Source organism: Phallusia mammillata, chromosome 4, assembly GCF_965637545.1.
Source record: "Phallusia mammillata chromosome 4, kaPhaMamm4.hap1.1, whole genome shotgun sequence".
Lineage (NCBI taxonomy): Eukaryota > Metazoa > Chordata > Ascidiacea > Phlebobranchia > Ascidiidae > Phallusia > Phallusia mammillata.
In genome coordinates this window covers 18,956,406-18,974,219 of record NC_137255.1, presented here as the reverse complement: position 1 = coordinate 18,974,219, position 17,814 = coordinate 18,956,406, and the positions used below count along the sequence as shown (strand labels likewise).

General features: G+C 38.9%; 4 protein-coding genes across 10 annotated transcripts in view; 3 read left to right on the top strand and 1 right to left on the bottom strand.

The window, feature by feature from the left end:
- The window catches only part of LOC145222622 (E3 SUMO-protein ligase RanBP2-like), a 31,473-nt gene extending 21,495 nt beyond the window's left edge, over positions 1 to 9,978 (top strand). For 6 of the 7 annotated variants that reach the window (XM_080088779.1, XM_080088784.1, XM_080088780.1 and 3 more), the window contains 18 exons: positions 102 to 246; positions 383 to 482; positions 571 to 620; positions 1,140 to 1,260; positions 1,331 to 1,421; positions 3,388 to 3,525; positions 3,601 to 3,720; positions 4,014 to 4,146; positions 4,886 to 5,062; positions 5,184 to 5,308; positions 5,545 to 5,731; positions 6,208 to 6,354; positions 6,663 to 6,818; positions 6,919 to 7,130; positions 7,331 to 7,474; positions 8,919 to 9,056; positions 9,389 to 9,485; positions 9,649 to 9,978. In XM_080088779.1, the coding sequence (XP_079944905.1) occupies positions 102 to 246; positions 383 to 482; positions 571 to 620; positions 1,140 to 1,260; positions 1,331 to 1,421; positions 3,388 to 3,525; positions 3,601 to 3,720; positions 4,014 to 4,146; positions 4,886 to 5,062; positions 5,184 to 5,308; positions 5,545 to 5,731; positions 6,208 to 6,354; positions 6,663 to 6,818; positions 6,919 to 7,130; positions 7,331 to 7,474; positions 8,919 to 9,056; positions 9,389 to 9,485; positions 9,649 to 9,749 (2,382 nt within the window). In that variant the 3' untranslated portion in view covers positions 9,750 to 9,978. The remainder of the gene's footprint in view (positions 1 to 101; positions 247 to 382; positions 483 to 570; positions 621 to 1,139; positions 1,261 to 1,330; positions 1,422 to 3,387; positions 3,526 to 3,600; positions 3,721 to 4,013; positions 4,147 to 4,885; positions 5,063 to 5,183; positions 5,309 to 5,544; positions 5,732 to 6,207; positions 6,355 to 6,662; positions 6,819 to 6,918; positions 7,131 to 7,330; positions 7,475 to 8,918; positions 9,057 to 9,388; positions 9,486 to 9,648) is intronic. The other variant, XM_080088783.1, reaches the window with a different exon arrangement.
- A 74-nt stretch (positions 9,979 to 10,052) lies between these two features.
- Positions 10,053 to 11,963, top strand: LOC145222624 (uncharacterized). Its single transcript, XM_080088785.1, has one exon. It carries the CDS (start codon positions 10,818 to 10,820, stop codon positions 11,871 to 11,873), a length of 1,056 nt encoding a protein of 351 aa, XP_079944911.1. The 5' UTR covers positions 10,053 to 10,817; the 3' UTR covers positions 11,874 to 11,963.
- A 1,273-nt stretch (positions 11,964 to 13,236) lies between these two features.
- On the top strand, positions 13,237 to 15,069 carry LOC145224068 (uncharacterized). The gene has a single exon (XM_080090498.1). It carries the CDS (start codon positions 13,424 to 13,426, stop codon positions 14,465 to 14,467), a length of 1,044 nt encoding a protein of 347 aa, XP_079946624.1. The 5' UTR covers positions 13,237 to 13,423; the 3' UTR covers positions 14,468 to 15,069.
- LOC145224066 (eukaryotic translation initiation factor 2D-like) lies at positions 14,594 to 17,613 on the bottom strand. Its single transcript, XM_080090497.1, has 10 exons — positions 17,327 to 17,613; positions 17,102 to 17,262; positions 16,866 to 17,021; positions 16,330 to 16,786; positions 16,089 to 16,259; positions 15,842 to 16,019; positions 15,611 to 15,780; positions 15,428 to 15,548; positions 15,087 to 15,221; positions 14,594 to 14,945 (listed from the first exon to the last, which is right to left on the bottom strand). The coding sequence occupies exons 1-10, from the start codon at positions 17,497 to 17,499 to the stop codon at positions 14,817 to 14,819; spliced, it is 1,851 nt and encodes a 616-aa protein (XP_079946623.1). The 5' UTR covers positions 17,500 to 17,613; the 3' UTR covers positions 14,594 to 14,816.
- Positions 17,614 to 17,814: the final 201 nt, after the last annotated feature.

The following is a 17,814-nucleotide window of genomic DNA, read 5'->3' as shown; positions in this document are numbered from 1 at the left end:
TTGCACAGAAACTTCACTATACAGTTGCATTACATGTCGTTTATCATCCAAATCCTAGCCAACACGAAACGATCTGGAGTAAAATATTTCTTTAATTTTAGATTTTGATGGGAGGTTCTTCCACATCAAACGCACCAGCCACAACTTACATTAATCAAGTGGAGAAAATGAAATCGGAACTGGGTTATTTCAAAGACAAGCTTCTTGAAAAACCGAAGATTGACCTGGAGAATACCATCACAGAAGGTAAACGCTCATCTCATAACCCTATTCTTCCATTTTTCTATATTTTAAGAATGTTGACTTTTCAGCTTGATGGTAATTAATACAAGGCTGTAGATTACTGATTTTTTGCGTAAGTATATTTAATTATGCGTAACAGGGTTGGTTCCCACCGATTCGTCGAAGTTTGACCCCACCAAGCTTGCGTTGACGCCGTTGGTTCAACGTCATATTAAGGAAAAGAACGAAGCAGCCAAAGGGTGGGTTTTATCACCAACAACTTAACTGTGTACCCTTGATGCTAACAAATATTTCGTTGTTTTTCACCGTGATGTTTTTTCTTTCTAGTTTCAAACCACCTGTTGAAAAAGTGGAAAGTGACAACCGAAAGCAGGAAGGTTAGTTAAACCGCAAAACCCATGTCGCCTGTTTTATCACGGGATCACTCATGTACCATTAAACGATTGCCCGGATTTCGTGTAATCCGCTAGAAGAGACGGGCTTTTATTACTGAGACAAAGATCTTTTAACTCCGAGTCTACGGGCTTGCCTGAATTAGCTCCTGTTTTGCGAATCCTTAACTAGAGCAGATAAACCATTTTTTTCCGTTTTGGTACTTTTTTACGTTCTCTAATGGCAATCCTGTGAAAAAAATAATCTTTATAAAACATACTTCTGCACACTAATGTAAAATTTTAACCGGTAACAAACAAGCCAGTATATTTGTGTAAATCGTAACGTTGCGATGGCAACAAAATTTATTGGAGAATGACACAAGTTGCCGCTGAAACGTTATGTTTTACACAAATACACTGGTAGGTTTGTTTGTTTGTTTGTTTGTTTGTTTGTTTGTTTGTTTGTTTCGGGTTTGGTATATAAACCGTGAATTGTGTACCAAATGTAACATTGTTTTACAGCTGACAGTGCACCGAAAATTCCAACCTCCATTGGTTTAGATAAGTTCCAATTTAAGATGAAACCAGATGTCAGTCCCGACAAACCTAAACAACGAGGCATCAGCGTTTGCTCAGCCACGAGGTAACGTATTATTGTAAGCAAAACACCGAACCCCAAAACATATAAGTAACTTAGTACAACATCTTTACAGTGAGGATTCCTACACAGCCGACGTTTACTTTGAACCGAAAATTCCGCTCCCAGACAAAGTGGATCTTGTGACGGGAGAAGAAGAGGAACAGGTTAGGTTTAGAAGATTCTGTTTATCTTCCGCACCGATGTTATGTAACTACTTTACCAAAAAAAAAGTTAAACCCATTAGTTAAGTATGATTTGGCTGTTTTCTATCAAGGTACATCTATGTGAGCTGCGGACAGTAAACATTGTTTCGACCTATAAGGTATCATCAGCGTATTAGATAGTGTTTTTTTTAGATTGAGACACTTCGGTTTGGTTTCTAGGCAGTTTATTGTTTATTGTGTATCTATCTATCTGTGGTTGTGTCTCATTGTGGCATCCTACAGATTTTGTGAGGCATGACTTTCAGTATGTTACTCCCAACTAACTGGAGTGCCCTATAGTGACAACTCTAGCTTATACCGTCAACTGTACGACGCACATTCAGTGTTATTTACCCTGATGAAGGCGACCTGTATAGGACGTCGGAATAAAAATACATTTGCCAGAAGAGCTCTATAAACTTGCCTGGCAGCAATAGCTCATATATTTGTACCGTCACTGTTGTGTCGCCAGCTACATAGATGGGATCTTATAGGAAGTAACGATGTACACTGTCTGCATCTTACTTATCATGCAATGGCTACCTGTCTTATTACGTTGGCCTTTTATGTAAAAGAATGTTTTAAATGTTAACATGATTTTGTCAAAAATTCTGTCATCCTGTTATGTATTTACATAATGTACTCAGCTAAGCATTTGTGGAACGGCTTGATTGCAATTAAGGTCAATAGCTGATGGACTGGTTGAAAAACATAGCAAACAAAACCATATGTTTCGGCTTTAAATCTTTTTTTCTTTGTCCACCATAATCACCGACTTTAAGTGGTTTTATCACAAGCAAGCAATTAACCGTATGTTCCTGTGTGATTTCATATGGTCAGTGTTGAATACTCGAGTTACATGGTGCCAGTAATCATGTGACAAATGTTTACTGAACATAGCGTTGTATTATAAGCAAAGTTAAAAGCTATTCTGATTCGTGAATCTCTTTGTTTACCGTCCTTTGTCCCCAACTTTTAGGAACTGACCGTTGCAGTGATGTTCGGCACTCAATACGATGCCCCCAAAACTAAACACATAAAATCTCTGTTGCTATATAGCCGAATGAAACAAACATTTTTTTTACTAATTTCCACGCAAGAAGCTATGCTGACATCATTGTTTGGGGTTATATTCCAAACGTGACCGGGCAAAATTTTCCATTGCTTAATGACTCGCTTTTATTGACTTGTAGTGGGCGTAACCCAGCGTGTAAATAGTTCCTATTCGTTTATTTATAGCATCAGACAGAAAATGAAATTCACAAATACGTGGCTCGTGCTGAGTAATGCTAAAATACGGAAGTGCTTCGTCTTTGGGACTTTTTGGGCCAAGTTTAAAACATGACATCGCATTCGATCATAGCATGCTAGATGACGCATTGAACTTGCCTAAAGAGTTTGTTTAAGACTGGGAAGTGTATAACAAGTCAAATCGTGACTTGTTAATTGCTTTCGGAAATAAGGGCTAAATGTAGTGGACCTATACAAATATAGGTTCATTTAAAGACATTGCAATGTCTTGTATATGACATCACCTTAAAGTGTCAAATCGCGACAAACTATTCAAGTAGCACGGACATAATTCAGGTCTTGACCGGTTTTCGTGAGTTTGCGCTCACTTACGACACATGAAAATTATTTTCAACACAAGACTGTATTCATTGTTTCACAATTTCATTTGTGTCTGTTGATACCTAATGCACTGCAAAAATAATCGGAAAACACAATATTGCGAAATATTTTCTAAAAAAGCACCAACAATCTGGCACTTCTTTCCTATAAATTTTAAGTAAATAACACCGTTTTTGTTGACGAAATCCGAATTGTCTTTGTTTTGGTCAGTTTTATGTAGTTCATATACTAGAAAAAGGCGTAAATGCCATCGGCTAAACAGCACGATCTTAAGCACACTTGTATTCTTGTTTAGGTTCTGTTTGGGAGCAGATCAAAGTTGTACGTGTTTCATCGGGACACCAAGGAATGGAAGGAACGCGGTTTGGGCGAAATCAAACTGCTGCAAAATACCGAGTCATTCAAAATCCGCCTCGTCATGAGAAGAGAACAAGTAAACAATCTACTTTAAAAACATACTCTGTACCAGCCAACTCCACTATGTCCTACAAAACTTTTTGTTTTTAAGGTTTTAAAAGTTTGTCTGAATCACCACGTGACAATGGACATGGCCTTCACTAACAAAGACCCGAAATGTTTGATGTGGACTGCCACCGACTTTTCGGACTCAGACAAACCGAACGGAGAGGTTGGTTAAGTTTAGATTACCAGACACACCCATGAACATATTCAAAATACCGCAAAGTTGATGTAAAATTTTGTTTAAACAGTGGCAAGGTGATTTTTATCTAGACAAATAACTTATTGGTCACTCTTGATACCAGAAGAGAATTGTATACTTACATATTGTGGAAACCTGGTTTTGACAACGTGTACAAATATCAGCAATACATTTGGGTCATACTATTGTTAACAACATCGACCATTAATGAAAAAAGGTGCCTTGGTCATTCATAATGCCACCGTGACTTTTCTGTTCAGCTTCTGCAATTTGCAATCAAGTTTAAGACTCCCGAAATCGCATCTACCTTCCTGGAAGCTGTGGACGAAGCCAAACAAGCGGCAACAGACGGAAAACTTATGGACTCTTATCATGGAAGTGTGGAACAATCTTGTAAGTTTTCCTGTCTTTCACACTTTTCCACTTTGTCAAATTCGACCTACGCTTTGTGTGTTTACTGTTTTGCATACAGCATAAATAAACCATGAGAAGGCAAAAACAAACTTTCACAACCAAAAGAAATGTTTTTTGACCAGAAACAAACAAGCCAATATATTTGTATAAAGCATGACGTTTCGACATCAACTTGTGTCATTCCCAAATGAATAAATCTAAAATCAAGTAGCGCGTAAAAACAGTAAAAGCAGTCAAAAAGGCAATTTTTTGAATAGTGACCACAAATAACTTATATATGCAACTCTTCAGTCCATGTGGCTCGCCAAATTACAAAAACAATTCGTTACGTATAGTCCTCATGACTAAAGTTTATTCATGCAAGTGCAGTCACCAGCGTCACATCATTTTGTTTCTATTTAAACACTTGTTATATAACAAGAGAACAATGTTATCCTTGTAAGGAAGTCGTCTGTTTGACATCAGATCAATCATTCAATGTAACAGGGTTCGTAGTTGACGTCCTGTGTCAAAATCAGTGTTTTTAGCCAGACATGCCTAAATTGGTAATTTTGTTGTTTTTTGTCTGTACCTTAACAACTAATGCTTTTTTCCATTTAACAGTTTAATAAAATAAACTTTGGTAATTCTTATGGACATATTCAAGTGTACATACCATGTTTGGGTGCATCAAGATATAATTCCATGCGTTTCAATGCAGTTGTGAATTTATAAACAGACACAACTGCACCGGAGGACGAGTCGATTGTTTCTGGTGGTGGGGACACGTCAAAATCATCGCAGAGATCTCCTGTGAAGCCCATCGCCGCCGCTCCTTTGTTTTCCTTCGCCAATGTTGAAAGTCCGCTCCAAAAGGATTTCGGGAAAGGCTTTAAATTCGGCGAAAACCTTTTCAGTAAGATTCTAATGAAAATGCTTTCTGCGGTTATACTTTGCAAAAAAAATAAATCGAATTTGTTTATAAACTCTTTTGTGTGTGTCAATTTGTTTTGTCGCAATGCCATTTTTGTTTGAAGCTAAAGGTCCGAAACCGGCAGCCGATTCATCCAATTTCAACTTTAGTTCAATTTCTTTTAACTTTGGAAGTACGAGCACACCAGCACCAGTCAGCACTCAACCCGATAAACCTCCAGCAAGTCAGGTCGGTGTTCAAATTTGTGAACATTCTGCTTGCTAAAGTACTTTGAAGTCACACTAACCAGTTCTGTATAGTTTAAAAAATCGTTCGAAATGACACAGCTATTTTCAAAACATAAAACGTACATTTTATTAAACGACCGAAAAATATTCTGTGTTAAATCTTATGCGAAAAAAATTGTCCGCGTAAGCACCCAGTTCGTTAAGAAATTAAAATCCTTTTCCATTTCTCCATAACAGGTGGAAAAGCCAGCTGTGATCAAATCATTGTTCGGTCATGACCCACCTTCCGCTGTTGGTGCCTCGTCAAGCGCTCCACAACCTTTTACCGACGTATTTGCAAAACCAAAGACAGCTGTGGCACCCTTTAAGTTTTCGTCCACAAACTATAACAACACCAATGCCGGCGCTAATGCACAAGACAAAAGTATGTTCTGATCGATCGATGAAATGCTTGACTGTATTTACCCACCTATATGCCATGAGTTTGGTGCTGTTTTATCCATTTATAATAGTGGTCCCAACTTTTTTCTGGTAACCAACTCTTTCAATAATTTGGGTCACCCATCCGAAATTTCCCGGCAGCTATTTTGTTTAAATATATTCGAAATAAAAAATGAGGTGTGATATGATTGGAAGAAAAAAAAATCAGAAATCGTATTTTTATACTTATGAGCAGGAGTTATATGTGCAGTATTTTCTATGGTGTAATCCTTTAAAACTGCTTTGTTTAAATCTTGGAGTTAAACTTTTCTTGGCATTCACCGACCATTAGGGTTCTTGAAACCCAGTTATGGAACCACTTGTTTACAATCTTCTGGATCGTTGAATTCATCATAAAACTCTAAACTGTGACCATGCGTCTTGTTGCATCACATTGCACAATCTTTTGTGGCTTCGTAGGCACACGCCCCGTTCCTAGCGATGATCCCTCCCAAGACGTGATATTCGTGTGGGAGGCCACGCCCACAGAAGATCAGCGACAGCGAGCCATTCAGCTTCGTCTCCCTCCCACCTTCTTTTTGTACGAGGACGAAACTGGCCTGGAAGGTTCGTTGAGTGTGAAACCGTTACCAAAATACCTGAAAAACTGGATGTATTTATTTCCACCACTGCTTGTGTATTTGTGTCCCTTTGTAACTCCAGTAGCCGTTTATATTGTAATCCAAATTGTCTTCACATATGTCTTTGAGTGTTCCAAACCATTTGTCCACATTGTCACTGCTCTTGCATACCTTTGTCAGTTCAATTTAAGATTGCCGAAGCGTTTTACAGGAGGACCCATTGTTTTTTTAGTTCTTGCCCATATTTCTTAAGTCATTCATCCTTAATGTAAAAAAACGTTTCTTTATTAATAGACCTTGATAGCGATGAGGAGGACCGAATATTTGACTACATCAGGCAAAGAGACAATCCCGAAGAAGACGTCGCGGAGGAAAACCAATCATATGCTCCCGATCAGTCACGTGAAACAACCGGTGACTACACAGCCCCCGAGACACCCCCACCTGAAGGTAAGCTTAACAGCATACTCACAACATGGTCGCGAAAGCCAAGTTGCGGGATAGTTTATTGGGGGATTTGTTTTCCAATGCTGCTATAACGTTTCCTTAGTTGCAGAGGAGTCAAAATCCGAACCACAGAGGGTTGAAGTGGAAATTGAAGAAGAACCACCTGAACAGACCGAGAACCCGGCGGAACCTGTGCAGTCTGTTTCGGAAGGAGGAAACCTGTTCGGAAACTTTACCTCCTCAACGTTCACGTTTGCAGCTATGGCTTCAAGTGCTACCAACAACCAGTCGTTCGGTAGCAGAAAAGATGCAGCGGTAAGTGTGATTGTTAGGTAACTTCGTCCTGTCAGTTAGGCCAGTCATACGTGATGTACAACTTTTGTAAGTACTGTTTTGTATTTGTAAAAAACGTCTGTTACCTATCAATCACAAACCTCCCAAATGTGTTCAGTTCCAAACCTTTAATCGGAGATTGAGTTTATATATTTCTGATTGTTTGCCGCTTTTTTATTTAGTTCAACGTTTCTGCCGCGGATAAGGTGTTGTTCAGCAACGTCGAAAAAGAGCAAGACCCTGAAGCTTATGATCCAGAATACAAACCAGCAATGGCTGAACCTCCGCCCAAGATTGAGGTGAAAACCGGGGAAGAAGACGAAGAGGTCAGTTACAGGCCTTAAAAAAGATTCCACGTTCAATTTACAACAACGCAAATTGGTTCTTTTTAAAACAATTGTCTTTTCCACAGTGTACAGGTTCAGAAAGCTATATTGGCGTACATTTACTTAAGTATAATCATATTACACATCGAATGTTTGATTCTTGTCGTAATCTGTATTCGCCACTGTGACGTCACATACATATGACGTCTCAAAATAATAAATAATAATTTAACACTGATTCTATTTTTAGATGTTTAAGAGGTCGTTCGTATTTGATTGTGCCTAAAAGTGTGGCGTAACATTTGACCCAATAGCCTCGGCTTCCATATAAAAAACTGTTGTGACTACTAGACAGCCACGTTACACGGCGAATTACCAAGTCAATCAGTCATGTGCAGCAGTTTTTTTTATAGAATCGTTGACTCGGTTTCCGAAAACTGTAAATATGTTCACCGACGTGTGATGACTCTATGGTGATGCTTAGTTTTTACTGATATTCCTGGTAGGAAGGCCCAACACATTTGCATGTATGTGGTAAAATTTCACGAGACACTTAGCAATTTAGGTTAAGGTCAGTACTCCTTACATACGTACGCAAATGTAGCGGGTATAATAAAGTACGCTACAGTTACAAACACATTATTATTTTTTGGAACATGTCGTGTGAACACTAATTTCCAACCTGTTTTGAGCCCAATTTGTTGTAGAGTAGGAAGAAATCAGTTTGTGAAGATGATATATTCTGTTTTGCAACTTGTAACTGGCACTTAATATACTGGGTACATCATGTTTAATGAAACACACCCAATGTCATTTCAACAAAAAAGCATGTTATTTAAAACTCTTTTGGTTTTGAGGTTTCGTGGTTTCGTTTTATAAAACCCATTCTCACTTTTATTTTTCTGAAAAAACACATATCTCCAAAATACGACTTGATCCAGCTGTCCTTGAAAACATGGACCAAGTAGCGAAAAAAATCAAGCTTTAGCGAAATCATACAGCAGCGAATATGTTGTGTTATGTCGTTTTGATTTTCAAACAAAAAGTTGTTCAACCTTTTGTTACGTGATAAGGCCTCATCTACGCCATTTTGTTTCCAAAATAATACAGCAGGTAAAGGGAAAAACACATAAATTGTCTTATTTTTACAAACTGAAATGCTTTAACGCGAATTTGATTGGCCAAATGTTAGAACCCAAAAGTTTCGTACAATTTGGGCATTCAAATTCGCGTTAAAGCTGGCGCACCTGCCATACACCATCTAAATTTCACTTCTTATGAAAACTCCCAAACCTGGCTTAAAAATTTCGTGACCCTATGTTAAGATAAAATGATTTTATCGATTAAAACATATTTCGTGTTGCAAGTTCGCTGTTAACAAGTTGGCTACTTTACCTAAAGGAGTACAACGTGTTTTATTGTACAACGTGTTTTTCTTCTGCAGGTAATTTTCCAGGAACGATGTAAGTTGTATCGCTTCGATCAGGCTGGGGACGCGTGGAAAGAACGCGGTTTAGGAGACATCAAAATTTTGCATCATCCCATACACAACAGCTACAGGGTTGTTATGCGACGAGAACAGGTAAATAAAGATTTTTCTACCTACACAAACACCCGCCTCTTTCGGTGCTGAATTCCTATTCGGCGTAAAAGCCCTTGTCCTGACTTAAATTTACCTGTAATAGGTAAGCCATATGATTTAATTATTTCGGCACATGAGACATGATTTTAATCTCAAATTAAATCGGTATAAGTGGAAATCGACTGTAATTGCCACTTACAGATGTCGGTTTTACTGACGCAAATATTTGTTTACACATTTTCCCCAAAAATTCTTTGGCAAAAGTTGGCTCAAAATTTGCTTTTCACAGTAAGTAAACAAAGCGATCCCCAAAACAAACTTTTGTGATGCAGGTTTTAAAAGTTTGCGCCAACCATCTCATCAAGCCAGGTATGAGATTGATATCAAGCACAGAAAAGTCGTGGATGTATGTCGCACAAGATAACGCCGGTAAGAACGTGGTAGTAAGGTGTAAACGTGATTGATAAACGTGTGCTAGTCCTAACATTGTCCATGTTCGTGACCTTGAGCAAAAATACCCGAGAGGCTATTTTTTGCCTTTGTTTGTGTACTTGGTGAAGGTGTTTATCCGAAAAGTGTTTTGATAATACAGAGGGTACAACCACGATTGAAAAATTCACGGTTCGATTCAAGTACCCTGAGATCGCCAACCGCTTTAAGCAAGCATGGGATCGCTGCACAGGCCAAGAATGACCTTCCACAACTGTCAAGTTTACCGTTCTCAATTGTGTCTAGTTCAACTTCTGTCAGTGTATGTTTTTGTGACAAAAAACTTTCGTTATGTAAATCACCCTCTGGTCACTTCGGTGCTACAAAAAAGACGTGACACGTGTCACCTGGTGTCACTTGACACTTACACACATTAAGTGATGGTTTTGAATCGCATTTTTGCAAATAAAATCTTCTGTCGGATTCCGCTAAACTTTGTCGCTTTGTCATCACTATGAAGTAATGCTGAGTTGTGACGTAGTGCTGCTTGCTTAGGTCGTGACTTGCTCGGGGGGAAATAAGAAGCAGTGATCACGGCGCTGCTGTCTGTCAGTCTTGTGACAGCATCAATGAAAGCAAAAGATGGAACAGGCGATTTACTGTTTGGCAGACAAACAAACAGCGACAACGCTGACTGTCGATGTTTGTATTTGTAAGCCACAGTAATTGCGGTGTCGTTTTGGTGTCGCACTACAGGAACAATCTGCGCCGGCTATTGTGGATGTTCGCAATTATCTCGCGGTCTGCACAATTAGGCCTGCGAATAACCCAGGGGTTTGGCCTGTGTATATTTTGTGAGGCCGAGTTCTAACGTAGGCGAGGGCAAATCGAGGTAAGAAGAATTATTCCGTAAATGGAATTTATTAAAAAATTATTGTTTTAGGAGCCGCAGCGGTTCAACGTGATTGTAAGCTTGTTAAATCGACTGTAAGCTACTTGAAAGTCACTGTCAGGTTGTTAGATATCGGTAAACAATACCATTAGGCTACCACGTTTTCATCGTTAAATGGTTGCAAGTAATTGTTTTAAACAAACTTGTCCATTGCACAGAGCCTATATAATTAGCATCCATTAGCGCAGTAGGTCATAGTGTCTTTGTCAATTGGGTTCAACTTTGCTCGATACAGCTCAGCATTTGGTCTTGAGTCATAGTGTGGGGAGGGGTTTGTTTGCTGTAGAAGGGTAGTCTATAATAGTTCAATTTTTATTTTACAGAACAATGTTTTTTAGAACGGTACAGTATTATATTCACTAAAATAAGTTCACATCAAAATGGACGTTAATAACACGACAAATAATGGTTTTCCGATACCAAACGATTTTACAACTGGTGACTGGATTATCTACGGAATTATCGTTATCCAGTTTGTATTGGCAGTTTACGTATTTGGCGCCTTGGTGTGCTATGTCTTTGCCCGGGGCAGCATTGACCACCGAAATGAAATGCATCGGAAGCACAACGGTCCTCTACACGACTCTGCAAACAGCCACGTCGAATCGAGTAGCAATGGAAATCACAAATTTAATGGATTCAGCACAAGGAAGGCCACCACACGAAGTGTGGACAAAGGGGCAGCTTTGTACAGGCTCGGCATGTTGGTAATATGCGTGTGCACAGCCTTTTTGTGCTTGGTCCATTTTGCCTTGGAGCAGGCCATTTTGTTTACCATCGACGATGTCTATGCCCTTCAGCTCGCTGATAGGTATGTCTACGGTGGACTTATCGTCCTCGGGTATGCGTTCTTCTGGATTCGACAAAGACTATTTTATAACGATGCATCTCCGATTCGCCATCTGCACAAAAACCGATTCCTCAGGGTCTGCAGCTCGCTGTCCTTGGTGTTTGTTATACTGAACGCCACTACACAAATGGTTCTGGTGTGGTTTTGGCACGTGAAATTCGACGAGATATACGAAGCTATTTCGTGGCTAATTGGCTGCACACTAGTGCAAAGCACTCTGCTCATACTGTTCCTGTATCCTTTATTCGTACTCAACAAGCAAAGGAAGCGTTTCTTTGGGAAAGACTCTGAAGGAAGAATGTCAATCGCATCTGACGGAATACAGGCACTTCTTCGAAGATGCTTATTTCTGGCTGTAGGTCACTTTTTTACAGACTTCTTAAACGTCATTTTACGGATCGTGAACAATGATGTCGCCAATACTCAATTAGCGTTCGGTGTCATGCTATTCACCGACCTAAACTGTTTGTGTAACACAGCAGGACTTGTTGGGTCTTTCAGCAATTGGCAAATGATGATATTTCCTTGGAAAGCCCTCTGCGACAGGAATCACGAAAACGCATCGCCCGTAGCCGTTCCAATGTAATTTATGAAGTTACATTCGTTTTTATTTTTGGTTTTTCGTTTGTGTGCGTCAACTGTGATAAACTAAAGTAAACGACGGTGTTCCAAATTATTATGCTGTCTTGAAAATTATTATCCTGGTTGTGCTACAATCCAGTCGTGTTTTTTACGTAAAAAAACACATGCATTTAGTACAGGCTAATTTGTACCTGTGATCCATGTTACAGTGTCCGAAAGCAAAGGTTTGCTAACTTTTAATCACGCCCCCTACACGCCCTTTTCATAATCCTGGTTTTGGAAATTTCGTTTGACGTTTGTGAGGTCACCAATGCGCAACACCGAGATGAACATATATGCGGGAATCAGTTTTTTCTGAGACCAAAAGTAAGTGTGATGAATCAACGCAAGTAGCAAGGCAAAAAAAGTTTCCACTTGTTTCTCGGGCTAAAACAGAGGAAACGTGTGAAGACGGCATTAAGATTATATGCATTGAGTGAGGTAGAGCTACTAACACCGAGCTTCACCTTTGGTCCGACCTGAGAACTTCTGGTAGGTGGCGCAACAGAGCATAGGCGTTTATGGTGCTGTTACAGCAATTTGGGTTTATGGTAAGAATAATTGCTGAGTCTATGCTCTATTGCGCCACCTACCAGAAGTTCTCAGGTCGGGGCAAAGGTGAAGCTCAGTGTTAGTAGCTCTACCATTGAGTGATATCTCTTGCATGACATCTAACGGTATGCCTACACTAAAAGTTACAAACACGCAATTCACAAAGCGTCAGAAATAGGGTTGTCTTTTCTGAAACCGAACTCTTTAAATGCAGCATTTAAATCACTGAAAGGTGAAGGTGAAGAAAAAATGCACTTAACAAATAATTACACTAAAACATAGCAAATATTTTTTGGGTATCCCAAGTCGAGCAAACACGTGACAGGATTTGATTTCTATGAGCCTTAATTAAAGTGACCACACGTAAATTTTTTTAATGAAACACAAGACAAGAATTGGAAAGAAAATGTTGATGAAAGGCGAGTAAAAATCAGCCCTTTAAACTTGTACCTGAAAATAGGTAAACCCGTCAAAAACCCTTTTGGACATAAAATTGGGATAAAATAAGTTTGATTTACCAAAAAAAGTTACGTTACAAATACGACGAAAAGCCAACTCTGCCTTTGGTGCATTTTGTTTTAAGTGCACCTGCAAAAATTAGAATAGCACTAGAAATTCGTTCAAAAAATTTCACTACGCCAAAAATGCCAGACGATTTAGTTTATATTACGACTCTATATAAATCCGAATCGTGACATTTCCCAACAACAGCGATCTCAAAAACGGAACTATATTTTGCCGAGTCATATCATAGACGTTTTGCTGCTCATGCCGGATGCATGCTGCAAGTTCCAGAATGCAAAAAGGTGGGTTAATGAGAAACACCCCTGCTTCAGTACGATGCTCTTTAAGGAATGAGGCAGAAATTCTTTGAAAGATCTACGAATCTTCAAACACTACCATTGCAGCGTAGAATTCTTGCACAGAAAGCAATGATCTTTAGTTGCACTGTTGCCTATAGCTATGTTATCTAAACAAACCCACACCATGAAAGAAACGTTTGGCATCTCAATAAACTCGAGCAGAAATCATTTCAGTAATTCAACGCTTGAAGTTCAGGATTTCGAGTTTGATGATTGGTCATTGTACGTCATACTAAACATTATTTTTATTGGAACGATCTATCTGTGTTGTGCAATTTTTTGTTATCTCGTTTCATGCTATGTGGGCAGCAGACAGAACAACAACACAACAGAAAGTCGAATTACGGAACAAGGTCGCTTGTATAAAGCATTAATGATGGCTGTCTGTGCTGGTGCCGCAGTTGGCTCCGTGGTGTACCTCGCTATTCAACAGTTTATTGTGCACTCCGGAATGTACAAAGGAGGTCCGATGCTGGCAAATCGATTAATATACGGAAGCTTGATCATTCTTACCTATGTTTTCATGTGGATCCGCCAGCGCTTGTTCTACTTTAGCGACTCGCCTTTGCGGAACTTGCACACACGAAAGACTCCACTTATTGTAATGAGTAACTTGTCTATCTTGGCTGTTGTGTCAGTGGCACTCAGTCAGTTGGCACTTGCCTTTTTCTGGCACCGATGGCACCCCGTTTTCGAGCCAGCTTCGTGGCTCACGAGCTGTACCTTCATTCAAAGCCTTCTGGTATTTTTATTTATATACCCGGTGTACCGCCTGAACCAAGAAAGAAAGAAAATGATGTCGAATCAAAACGGACGTGTTTCGCATTCCGCGTCGAATATGCGCGCATTAATATGGCGAACAATTACCACAGGTAGTGTTTGCTTTCTGACTGATGTGATCTCAATGGCAGTTACTATCGTTCGGCTGGAATCCGAAGAACCGATCCTTTCGCCTTTATTTCACTTCGCCCTCACGGGATTCAACGTTCTGCTCAATTCACTGTGTTTGGTCATTTCGTTTCACAATTGGAGGGATATTTTGTGGCCTTGGAAACGCCTTTGTATCTGTTCGGAAAGCTGTATGTCTGACTTTTCCCTGCGATCTCGAAGCTCCACTGCAGTTTCACAGACGTCAAGTGTGTAGATAATAGACTGCTTTTGTTTAGCATTGTACATGAACTATTTGTGACCCACCAATCAGCGACGTATGCGATTTGTCAGTATTATCCCACATGTATGTTAGCACATTGGTATTATGTTATCAGACACGTTTGGAAGTAACTTTTTAATTTTCGGTAAATTCTGTGGAGAACATAGCCTAATACTCTTAAATATAAATAAAATTAATCTCCGCGGCTGCGGTACTTCAAAAATACCACACTCCTTGTCAACAAACACCACATGGAACAGAGTACATCTGCTTGACATGTAGAGCCAAGTCGTATATAGCTTGATAGAAAGCCATGAACCATCAATTCGCAAGTGTTTCTTGATTATCGCTTGCCCTTTCCTTTCTTTTTCGGGGCATTTTCCAGACCCATTAAAAACTTGGACGCAAGTTTGTAGCGATCTCCGGTTAAAATTGATTCCACGCAGCTTACTTGGTTTCCTTGGATCAGAACCTGCACAACATGCAAGGGGTTAGGTTCCCGATTTATTGTCCAGCTTGTTTTTAAACCGTACTGTCGACAAAAAATGCATTTTGTAGCCAAATAATATGTACAACAATAAAAGTTTTTGCGTTCATGTATGTATATTTATACCTGTTGCATCGGACTTTTTGGGTTTGATCCAGGAACAGTGGAAAGAGAAGTGCTGGCTTGTGCTTGCTTTCGGACAATGTCTGCAAACTGTTGTGGATCAATGTAGAAAGCTTCCAGATTTTTCACCAAGGTTACCTGTGTTTATATAGCATCAGGACATGGCACATTAAAATACATCAATGTGTTAACTATACATTTACCTTATTTGTAAAATTAAACACAAAAAGTTTACCTTTTTATTGAAAATACTGAATGCGTTTCGTCCACCAGGTTGCATATTTAACAAATTTGTCGTTTTGTTTTAGCATTACACCAGTTGAACGACAAATTTGTTAAATTACCTTTTTATTGCCAGTCCTAACTTGTGTGGCAATGTTCACTGTGGGGGGTTCCCCTTTCTTTATGATTGGGTCAGTCCCTTTGAAAGTTATTTTGTGACTCAACTGCATTTTTGACAATAATCTGATCAGAAAAAAAAACATATTTAAAGTGGTTGATAACTAAAATTTTTCAAAGTTGCTTACGTTCTAAATAAATGGTCCCATGGAACTTCTGTTGTGTCTTCCTGCCCCTTGCCACAGACAACATTATGAAGTATAGGGTCAAGGGTCACCATTCTTCCCTTGCCAAGATCATTTTCTTTTATATAAGTTGTTACTAATTGCCTAATATCACCAGAAGCAAAAACTGCACCCTGGTACAGAAAACAATTATCCCAATTATTTTTGTTTTTAATATCGTGCGAAATTTATTACCTTTTTTACACCAGCCAATGCAAAAAAGTCTTTGGTAGCATGATTGACACCATATACAACTGATACTTCAGGGGGTTCGTAAGTTTTTTGAGTAATAACTCCACAATAACTCTCGGTGTTTGAAGTAGAGCCCTCATCATTATGAGTCTTGGTGGTAACAAGTTTAAATGCACGGTACCTATAGAAGTAATGATGACGTTTATAGGTCAATAGGTCGACCTATTAGGTGTTGAATGGTCAAACTTACAAATCATGGCCCCTATTGACAGCAACAATACTATCATTGCCCTTGGACAGTTCTTTTACTTCAACAAGCTTGATCTCAGCAACATGTTTGAGGTATTTGCCAAATTTTTTAAATGTTGTCTTTTTTATTTCCAGAGTTTTGTCAGCTGGACAACTTGGTAACACATGGTTTCTAAAATATAAATTTTGGTTTATCTGACACTGGATATGATGCATTCAACAAACCAAAATTTTAACCTTGCCTGAAAAAAGTGCTTGCTAAAATTGGAAGGTCTTTGTCTTTTAACCTTCCTTTTAGCCCATTTAGGAAACAGAACTCCAGCAGATCATCCATTAACTCTGGTTCTGGCTTTGCATCAACTGTTTCTGAGTAAATTGCATTTTGAGATTCATGCACATCTCTTCCATCAATATTTGAATTGATTTCCACTTTTTGCAATTTTGAATTGATTTCTTCCTCTTCACATTCATTTATTGTGGGTGTTGTATCTTCAGTGGTTTGTGTGTTCTCAGGCAATATAGAGATTTGTTCAGCTGCTTCAACAGTTTCGAAACCAGCTGGCTTTTTAGAATTTTGCTCCAAAGCCATAATGTTTTCTTCCATAGTTGGTTTGACAATTGGTGGTTGAACCTTTTCTCCAAATGCCCAGAGATGATCCCCAAAGTTGTGTACAATTTGTACAGCTTTACCGTGCCTATCTAAAAAAATATTATGGTGGTTTTGTACACCTCTCCTTTTGTTAATGTTTTATGAAATATATATTACAGATTATATTACCTGTGTTGTGCAGCATATCTTCAGATGACATCAAGGTTATTCCAAGAGAAAGGCAAGTGATATTTTCCTCTGTGTTGATACCCACTATAGCACCCTTTGCAAATGAGATCCATTGCTCTATTAATTGTGGTAAAACTACTCCTGGTAGCATAAGATCTGAAAAGATATATAACAAATCGTCCTCAAAAAAGTAAAAAAGCACAAGTAGCTAAATAACTCTGTTGACATATTTTTACCTGCACCATTTGCAAGTTTTGGTATCACAGGTAAGTGTGTTGTCAAGGCAGGCAATCTAATGTTGAATCTCCAGATGGCAGGCAGTGTTGGGAAAAGGCGATTGTCCAGTTCAAAAAATAAAGCATCCTTTTGGGCAGTATAAATTGTGACCGACTTACCCCTGTAAAAATACTGTTTTACCAATTTATATTGTTTATATAATATATGTTGTAGCTCGCACTCACTTGTGGGTTTGGATTTTTACGACGTTAGTTTCTTCTTTACTTGAAAAACAACCGGATAGTTGCTCTTCATTTTCCTCGGTCGAGTAAAGCTGCTTTACTTGATTAAGTATACGTTTTCGTTCTGAACTCCGCAGAGCAACATTAGATTTGACACGAAACGGTTTATTAAACATCTGTCATGTAGGAATAGAACTTAAAATTACAACTATTACTCTCATTTCACATTGCTGCTTATGGACTATGGTAACGCAGTAACGCACACGCCACACATTCATACCGTTCACGTCCAGCATAAAGAAAACACCGGTAAACCAATTCCACGATATACAACTTGTAAAAACTTCATGCAATTTTCTCTACAAGTTGAAAGAATAAGTAGGTTTTTATTTACATGTATTGAGGTCGCATGTGCAAATCATGGAAATCATAAATTTATCGATGAAAAATCATTGAAGCGTAACCAAGATGTTTCATAAAAAGTGAAAAGC

What these genes read in the sequence shown, in the direction of transcription:
- LOC145224068 (XM_080090498.1), top strand. Translation starts at nt 13,424, where the DNA reads ATGTTATCTAAACAAACCCACACCATGAAAGAAACGTTTGGCATCTCA.
- LOC145222624 (XM_080088785.1), top strand. Translation starts at nt 10,818, where the DNA reads ATGGACGTTAATAACACGACAAATAATGGTTTTCCGATACCAAACGAT.
- LOC145224066 (XM_080090497.1), bottom strand. Translation starts at nt 17,499, where the DNA reads ATGTTTAATAAACCGTTTCGTGTCAAATCTAATGTTGCTCTGCGGAGT. An exon ending in TTAGCAAGCACTTTTTTCAG is followed by an intron (nt 16,260 to 16,329) that starts GCAAGGTTAAAA and finishes TTTATATTTTAG; the next exon opens with AAACCATGTGTTACCAAGTT. An exon ending in GTCAATAGGGGCCATGATTT is followed by an intron (nt 16,020 to 16,088) that starts GTAAGTTTGACC and finishes TTACTTCTATAG; the next exon opens with GTACCGTGCATTTAAACTTG.